Source organism: Trichechus manatus, unplaced genomic scaffold, assembly GCF_000243295.1.
Source record: "Trichechus manatus latirostris isolate Lorelei unplaced genomic scaffold, TriManLat1.0 scaffold00028, whole genome shotgun sequence".
In the NCBI taxonomy this organism is placed as follows: domain Eukaryota; kingdom Metazoa; phylum Chordata; class Mammalia; order Sirenia; family Trichechidae; genus Trichechus; species Trichechus manatus.
In genome coordinates this window covers 22,247,406-22,256,240 of record NW_004443964.1, presented here as the reverse complement: position 1 = coordinate 22,256,240, position 8,835 = coordinate 22,247,406, and the positions used below count along the sequence as shown (strand labels likewise).

The 8,835-nt window shown below is 58.2% G+C and overlaps 1 protein-coding gene across 1 annotated transcript in view; it reads right to left on the bottom strand.

The window, feature by feature from the left end:
• The window catches only part of FAM171A2 (family with sequence similarity 171 member A2), a gene marked incomplete at its 5' end in the record, with an annotated part of 9,585 nt that extends 755 nt beyond the window's left edge, over positions 1-8,830 (bottom strand). Inside the window, 8 exons of the mRNA XM_004374450.1 lie at positions 3-771; positions 1,727-1,853; positions 1,996-2,112; positions 2,211-2,390; positions 2,473-2,631; positions 4,959-5,051; positions 5,282-5,509; positions 8,731-8,830. Of these exons, the coding sequence (XP_004374507.1) occupies positions 3-771; positions 1,727-1,853; positions 1,996-2,112; positions 2,211-2,390; positions 2,473-2,631; positions 4,959-5,051; positions 5,282-5,509; positions 8,731-8,830 (1,773 nt within the window). The remainder of the gene's footprint in view (positions 1-2; positions 772-1,726; positions 1,854-1,995; positions 2,113-2,210; positions 2,391-2,472; positions 2,632-4,958; positions 5,052-5,281; positions 5,510-8,730) is intronic.
• Between the last annotated feature and the right edge of the window lie 5 nt (positions 8,831-8,835).

The following is an 8,835-nucleotide window of genomic DNA, read 5'->3' as shown; positions in this document are numbered from 1 at the left end:
CCGCCGCCCTCGCCCCCCGCGCCCGAGTGGCCCTGCATCAGGGGGCGCTGGGAGTCGGGCTGGGGAAAAGAGCGCGCTGGGCCTGGGGCCGGGACCTCGAGCGGGGTTGGCTCATCGCCAGCTCCCGCGACGCCCGCCTCGCCACCGAGGCGCACGTAGTGCGCGGGGATCACCAGAGTGGGCATGACGTTGCGGTAGACACTGTCCTTGAGGTGGTCTATGGAGCCGCAGAAGATGAGCTGCCCAGCCTGGCTGAGCGACGGCGGCCGCGCCAGCTGGTCCACTGACTGCGACAGCAGAAAGTCGGGGGTCTTGCTCTCGGCCGCCCCCTTGTGGCCCAGGTAGTGGTCGAAGGGCGGCGGCGGTGAGGGCGGCTCGTGCAGGAACGCCGAGGCCCCCGAGGGCCCCCGCCGGTACTCCTCGAGACTCGGCTCCAGCCCTCCGGGGCCCTCCAGAGAGCGGGCGCCCTTGAGCCCGACGCCATCTCCCCCGCGTGCACCCGAAGGCTCCGCGGCCGGGCGGCTGGTAGGGCGCGGCTTGGCGCGGAAGAAGTCGTCCCGGGAAGTGGCCAAGTCCCGGGAGCTGGAGAAAGCCGAGTGGAGTGGGCCTGGAGGCGGAGCCTCAGGATCCCCTGACGAGGCGGGCTCCAGAGGCCCCCCACAGATGAGGTGGAGCTGGGACATCGAGGTGGCCTGGTCTCGTTTGTTACTGTCAGAGGGCCCAGTGAGCTGCAGCTTGCGGTGCTGCTGCCTCGGCTTCAAGCAGCGCCTCCTGGAGAGTAGGGAGCAGAGACCTTCAGGAAAGGGTGCAGCTGGAGCAGCTTCCTAGCCCTGCACTTACAAGATGAGGGACGAATATAGTTTGGGGAGAATGCTGGGGCATTCAGGAGATGTGGAGGGGTGCTTAGAGGGGACCTGAGGGTGGTTTGCAGAAAGGGCTTGCATGTCTATAGGAGGTTCAGCCAGTGGTTGTGCTCATTTGGATCCCCCTAGGAGCCCTGGTGGAGGCCTGGAGATACAGTGGTCAAGACTAACCAGAAAGGTTGGCAGTTCAAATCCACCAGCTGCTCCTTGGAAACTCTACAGGGGGCAGTTCTGCTGTCCTATAGAATCGCTATGAGTCGGAATCGACTTGACAGCAATAGGTTTGGTTTTTTGGTTTAGGAGCCCTGGTGGTTCAATGGTTAAGCGCTTGGCTGCGAGCCAAAAGGTCAGTGATTCGAATCCACCAGCCGTTCCACAAGAGAAAAGGCCTGGCGATCTGCTCCTGTAAAGATTACAGCCTAGGAAACCCTCCCTATAAGACAGTACTACTCTGTCATACAGGGTCCCAGTGAGTCTGAGCCAACTCTGGGCACACAACGACAGGGTTAAACGACATTCCTTCATTCATAGGAAGTGCGGTGAGAACCTGGGAAGAGCATCTCAGCCAGCTGGGGTGTCATGTCTGGCCTGAGGTCCCCTAGGAATGAGGGCTGGGCTGGTAGGAGCAGCTGAAGATTGTCTCATGAGGATCCTGCCTGCAGGTCCTGCTCCCAACTCTCAAGCTACCAGGTCTTTGCACATGCGTTTCCTGTCAGCACCTGAGGCTCTGACTATGCATCTTTGGGGCTCCAGCGCCCAGTACAAGGCCAGGGCCTAGCGCGGACATCGGTCAGTGCATCGGATGAGTGGAGGGGTGGAGGGCAGGCTCAGGGAGGCTGAGGCATGGAGGCCCGTGCACTCACCGGCAGTAGTAGATGAGTAGACACAGCAGAATGAGCACCAGCAAGGCCAGGGCTGCCAGGATGGTGAGCAGGAAGATGGTGTGGTAGGTGCTGATGTCCTGGATGCCTGACGTGATGGTGACCAGCCCTGTGCCAGGCAAGGGCTTAGCGTTCCAGGTGTGGATGCCTTTCTGCCTTTCAGAAGGAGTCTACTCTCCCAGCCTTCCCTTCCAGCCTCCTGTCCACCACTGCACCCACCCCACCCCCCGCGCGTTGCCCCACACTCTCACCAGCCATGGGGGAGGCCATGGCAGCTGCCCAGTACCCCAGCTGGGAGGAGACGAAGGTCCAGTAGAGCTGCCGGCCTTCCTTCCGGATCACACCGGTACCATTGCGTACCCACAGCCCTGGGAGAGGCGAGGGTTTTATCAAACTCAGCGTCCCCCCACCTAAGCCCCACTTTCCTTCCCCAGACTCCAGCACCTGGAACCCCTGAGGCACTCACCACTCTTGGGGTCAAACCTCCAGGCTGGAATGCTGGTGCCCACAGCAAGGGCACGAGGCTCTGAGGGCATAGGCAGGGTCAGGTGAATGGGGCCCGAGAGCGGCACCTCGGTCCCATTGCCTGTCAGCAGGTGCACGCTTACAGCAGTCAATGGCATCAGCTCCAGCCAGGAGCCATTGCCTGGGGGCAGGGGACACAAGTGCTGAGGGCTAAGTCCTTGGGGGAGCAACCCCACCCTCTACCCGCCCAGCACCTAGCATACCTGAGTTGGAGGCCTCGGTGCCCAGGAAGGTAGGGAAAGCCCGCATTTCCTGCTGGGTGCTGGCAGGTGTAAGGGAGGCCCAGAGCTGGCTGTAGGTGGAGCTGATAGGCAGGCGGGCGGCCGGGCGCTGGAACTGCACCCAGGGCTGGGAGCGGGCACCTGGACAGAGAGAGGGGCTGCAGTGACCTGGCCAGGGACAAGGTTCCCCAGGGACCAGAGCGGGAAGCAAGTATCTACCGAGAAAGGGAGCCATTGGATCAGGCCACTTGGGAAGTCCAGGGAGTGTGGCAACGTGGGGAGAGAACTGGGCAGTTATAGAATGTTAACCTGGAAGGGACATGGACCTGAAATCTAGTCTCTGTGACCCTGAGCAAGTTACTTGCCCTCTCTGAAACACTGTTTCCTTATAAACCTATAAAATGATGAGGTTCAGGTCCTCAATTATTATTGTCTACTGTGTACCAGGCATTGTGTTAGGTGCTGGGTGTACAAAGATGAGTAAGACACAATTCCCTGCCTTCAAGTTCACAGTCTAGTGCAACGCTGTCTACTAGCGCACCCACGAGAACTTTCAGCTGTGATGGAAGTGCTCCTTATGCTACCCACTGAACACGTGTGGCTATTAAGCACTTGAAATGTGTGACTGATGAACTGAATTTTTTTTTACTGAAGTTTTAATTTAATTAATTTGAAGTATTTAAATAGCCACATGTAACTAGTGGCTACCGCATTAGACAACTTAGGTCTAGTTCGTGTGTGTGTATGTGTGTATGTTGGGGGTGGGGGCAGACATATAAACAGAATTCCAATAAATTTGGTGATAATAGGTAACACTTATTAAGCCTTAAGTTATGCCTGGCACTGTTCTAAGCAGAATACCTATATTAACCCCTTTAATCAACACAGCAACCTCTAAGACAAGTACCTTTATTACAAACCCCATTTTATAGACAAATTGAGGCAAAGTTGAGTAACCCGCCCAAGGTTACAAGTTCAAGGTCACAATCATCGAGCCAAGATTGAAGCCCAGGCAAACTGGCACCAGAGCCCATGCTGTCAACCACTATTCCATCCTGCTTCACTATTAAGATGGAGGGATATAGCGTGCAAGGGGAGCTTGGCTGGCCTAGCTCAGGGAAGGGCCTGTGGAGTCTTAAAGGATGAGACTCAGGCAGGAAGGAAAGAAAATGGGGAAGGACTTCCAGCAGGACTGGCCTGAGAAAGGCCCAGAGGCATGAGGAGACATCGAGGTGTCAAGGACCTGCAAGCAGCAAGTGGGTGGGACACTGTGGGTAGCGGCAGTGCCAGGGTGCTATCAGCTTTGTGAAGGAGGCTGGGCTCTCTGTTGAAAGCAGTGGGAGCCATGGAGGGCTTAAGCTAGGGAGCAACAAAATAGTCGGTTTAGCATTTTAGAAACCTCCAAAGGCATTTTGGGAATCTCTCCTGTTCAAGATCAGAGAGATGAAGGTGAGCAAACAAGTGATTTGGGAATGAAGGCTCAAGCTGAGAATATAAATTTGGGAGGGAGTTCCCCACACTCAAAAGCCCACTGTGGCTCCCTTGTACTAGCAGATGGAGTCTGCCCTCTGCCTGGCTTCTCATCCAGCCTACAGCAGGCGCTCTAGCTGCAGAGCCAGGCCAGAGTGTTCCTGCACCCCTACTCCTCCCAGTCCCCCCTCACTGTCCCCTTCTGCCCCTGTACCTCGATGACTCCCCTAGACGTTCCTCTCCACTGAAGGGGGTCTTTGCTCCTCTTTCAACTCCTCAGTCCACATAGGCCCACAGCTCCCTCCTCAATTCTCCTGCCCACCACACTCACAGATGAGGGGTTCTCCATATTGAATGCAGCTGCCTTCTGCTCCACCGCCCTGCCTGTTCTGTAATGATTTCAGGTTTGTGATGACATGTTTGCCTTCCTACTTTGTGAACTCCACGAGGTGGGGAGCAGATCTGCTCTCCCTTCCCACTGTTCCCCAGCGCCACACACGATGCCTGGCCCAGCGGAGGTGCAGAATTAAGAATTAGTTGAGCGAAACTGAAAGCCCGTGGGTGGACAAGGAGGACTGCAGGATTGCCCCTGGCCTTGTATTTGGTAGATATTCAATACCTGTGGAATGACCTTTCATGGCCTTCTAACAACTAGGTACCCAGTAGGTGTGCAACTGAAGATAAAGGTGGCAGGAAGTGGGCTTCTAAAGGAGAGAGTGAAGGGAGAATAGAAAGCATGAGAAGCCCCAACAGCAATAAACATTTATTGAGCACCTACTGTGCTAAATTCTTCACATGCTTTATGTTATTTAACCCTTACTACAATCAGAGGACTAGGCACTAGCCTTGTCCACATCTTACAGATGAACAGACTATGGCTCAGAGAGGTTAAGTGACTTGTCCAAGGTCACCCAGCTAATATGTGGAAGAACAAAGCTCTCTAAACCCAGGTCAGGGGAAGGAAGAGGGGTTGGGGGTGGGGTGGAGGGAAGCCTTACCCGGAGAGCCCAAGAGGATGTGCACAAGGTCCTCATAGAGGATGAGGGTGGCTGGCCGCTCGGGGAGCAAGTAGAGGCTGACAGACGCATACACTGCGGGAGGGGCGGCCTGTCAGCTCCACAGAAGCCGCCCCCTTCCCGGGCCGGGTGCTCCTGCCCTCTGAATCCCAGTGGCTTCATCCTCCCAAAGCCCCCTGTGCATACCCAGCCCAGGCAGCAGCTGCTAGAAGGCCTGTCCCCTCCACCCCGCTCCTGGACTATTTTGGGAAGGGGCTGTTGGAGGGTCAGCTGCTGCCCCCACCCCCACCTGCCCCTGCACTTACAGGGCAGCTTGTCAACACGCCAGGGCACCGAGTTGGTGAGGAAGCCAGGGCGGGCAGCAGTGACCAGCACCCAGGTACCCAGGCGGTAACTGAGGGGCAGTGTGGCCACGCCCTCTGAGTCCGTGGTGCCAGCGGCCAGCAGGGTCCGGTTCCCAAACACGTCCACTGAGGCTCGGGCCAGAGGCACCAGCTCCCCGCTTACATATACCTGCACCTTGATCAGGACCTCTGTGGGCAAGATGGGGTGAGGGGAGTGAGAAGGAGGGAGGGGGAGAGAGAGAGCTAGGGGAGCCCCAGCTTGGGGTGGGGGGCTCTTGTTTGGGAGAGGCTGCGGGGCTGAGGCTAGAGAAGATATTACAATAAGAGCCAACATTTACACAGCACTCATTTACGGCACGTTGGACTGTAAGGTAGGTGCTCTTACCATACTTCATCAAGTCTAACATGCACTTTTTTCACCTTTTAACATTTCTGAACTCAGGTGATACCTATAATGAATGATGTCATAACTATAATTGGCAGCATTTTTTATTTCTCACTGGTACCTGAAATAATGGTACATCTTACAGTCAATGGTGTCTTGGATTTAATAAAACTTGCTCCTACCCCATTTGATAGATAAGGAAACTGAGGCTCAAAGAGTTTAGATACTTGCAGGCCAGGCACTACAGTTAAGTGGTGAATCTAGGATCCAAACCCAGCAGTCTGCCTCTAGAACCCACATGATGGTGTCAGGGGAGAGGACAAGGATGGGAGGGCTGAGAAACAATGAAATAAGTGGAGAACCAGGGGCCTACAGGTGGAGAGGAGAGGTCAGGACTTCAGCCCTTCAGAAGGGAGGATGGAAGGCTGGGTAAGACTTGAGGTTCTCAGGAAAAAAATGAGTAAGGGGACACTAGGGAATTGGTCTTTCCTATCATTCATCCTTTTCCCAGAATCCTTTGCACAAGCCTGTTTCCCTTCAGATTTAGGGGCTCACCCCAACCCCTAAGCCCAAACAAGTACCTCCTGACCCCTCCCCCTCACATGTAAAGCCTGCCCCCTCCCAGCTGGTCAGCTAGTTGGTCACCACGGCAACGCCCTCATTCCTCCCTGGAGACGGGCAGGGAGCTGGGGCCCTAGCAAGGGGAAGGAGGTCTGGGGGGGCCGACTCAGGCCCAGGGAAACTGGTGCAGAGGGGGCTGAGATGGGAAACCTGTCTTCTGCCTTCCAGGGTGATCCCTGCCCCCAGTCCCAGGCCAGTCTGACCAGGCTGGGTCTGCAGGTGTTCTGAGCTCAGATGGGGTGAGCCAGGCCTTGAGCTGTTCCCCCGGACAACCCCTCTGATCCATAGCACTACCTACCCCTTCCACTAGCAAAGCCCCTCCTTCAAGAACATGCTTCACCCCTAGCTTGTTGCTAATAATGGGAGTCGGTGTCCTGCCTGGAAAGGTATAGGGGTACCAGTGTGGGGTCCAGAGGAGGCAGGTGGGGAGTGGGGTGGTACTGGACAGAAACCTAGTGGAGTCCATGTATGGACAGAAGATGTGGAGCTGAGAGCAGCAGGGCACAGGGAGGTCAGAGGGTCACAGGGACTTTGGGAAGGCCGGGTGGGGCTGACACTCCACATGACAGGTGTCTTATGTCAGCTTCCAATCCCAGGGTCAGCAATACGCCTGCCTCTGGCATCCCAGCCAGCTGTCCAACTAAACCCCCCTCCTGCTCCCCTCCCAAGCCAGAGCCCACCCTGACGAGCAGGCGCACACACCCGACCCTCTCCCACTGTGTGGTTCTCCCAGGAGCTGGCAGCCCCCCTCCTCCACCACCACCCAGAAGGAATTCTGAAGGAGCAGCTGGACTGAGCAGCTGGGAGCAGAGGACCCAGGAGTAGTTGGGAATATGGTCATTTGAGGGAATGCCTTGGGTTCCAGGGCCAGAGTCTCAGAGAGAGAGCTTAGGCGGCAAAACAGGGGTGGGCAGGTAAGGCCTGAAGAAGGCATCAGTGGCAGGCTGGGGCAGTGGGTGGGGAAGTGCCTAGCAGATTCCCTTCCCCCTTTCCCCCAGCCTGGGCTCCCAGCCAGGGGCCTAGGAGAGCCCCCTATCCTGGCGCTATTCCAGCCAATCCCCTGGGCTCCCTCCCCTGGGGTGCAGGGGCCTGAGGAAGGGGCTTCCTGAGAAACTAGGGCCTCTTCCTACCTAGCAAAGCCTTCTCCTCCACCCTCCAGAGAGCAGGGGAGACTGAGGCCAGGAGAGATCCTTCCCCATTCCTCAAAGTCTGACATTCCACACAGTATCCGCCTCTCCCGGCTTCAGCCTTGCCTCATTCCAGGAGGAAATCCGACCCCCTCCCTCCATCCGGACCCCACTTCCCTCATCCAGACCCCCCCACCCTCCTTTTCCTGCTAGCTACTTGGGGGGTTGGGGGTGGAGGGGGTGCAGAGGTGGGAAGGGCAGTAGTTGGGGTGGTGGGACAGAAGGCTGGGAGGAGGGTGCAGGGCTGCGGAGGGCAGAGGCCCCTGAGAGCCCAAGCAACGAGTGTGGAGTGTGGTCTCGCCTTCCCACCCTCCCCATTGCAGGAGCAGGCCCCACCCTCACCTCGCACACCCACATCTGCCCGGCCGGGCGCTGGGAGGGCTCCACTGCGAGGGAGAGGTGACATGAGGAGGGGGTACGGGTGGGGGCGGGCTGGGACGGGAGTGACTGAAGGCCTGCTGGGCGGGGACCCAGGCACCTGCCCTTCCAGCCTGCACTGCCTACAGTCAGCCAGCCAGCTCAGCATGGCTCCGCGACCCTGCCATGAGCCTTGAGCTGGGGATCACAATGTAACCTTTTTTCCAGAGCGCCCCAACTACACCGCCACTTCCATCATGGGCCGATCAGCGTTTGTTGGGTGCACCCCAATTCTCAACCTGGAGGGCCGCTGAGGGCTGTCAGGCTCCAGGGCGAAGAAACCCATTCGATCAGTCAATCCTGCCCACAGCCTCACCCACTCCCCTTTCTCCCCTCCACCCTTTAAGCCCAGCTCTAGACGGCCAGCCCCCGTCCGGGCCCAGGGTGGCAGTCGATGCCAGCGCCCCCACCCAGCCTGAGTCGGGAGCGAGGACCCCGTGGGGGGCTGCGGTGCCCGCGCCCGCCCCAGCCCGCCTCTGGGCGGGTGTCTTCAGTAGACAATGGCTCAGGCAGCGGCGCCTCGAGGACCAGGAGGGAGATAAACAAGGCGGGAGGGGGCGGCGGCGCGGAGCCCAGGGACCCTCACCCTTCCCATTGTGTCTCCCCGAGACCCCCGCCCTAGACAGCCCCCCCTCCGCCTACCTTCTCCTATAAACGTCTACCTCAGGTCACCGAGCTCCCCCCACCCAAATTCGGAGAATACCCCTCATTCACGAACGCCGCGAAGATGGGGCTGGCAGGCGGGGGCCAGATCGGGTGGCGCAGGCCCGCGATCGCGGCCCCTCCCGACTGGGACTCACCCTGCGGGCTGGGGGGCTCCGGAGGCGACTTGCCGGGAGCCCGGGAGGCGCCGCCAAGCAGCAGCCCCAGCAGCGGCAGCAGCCGTGAGAGGACGCTGGGGCCAC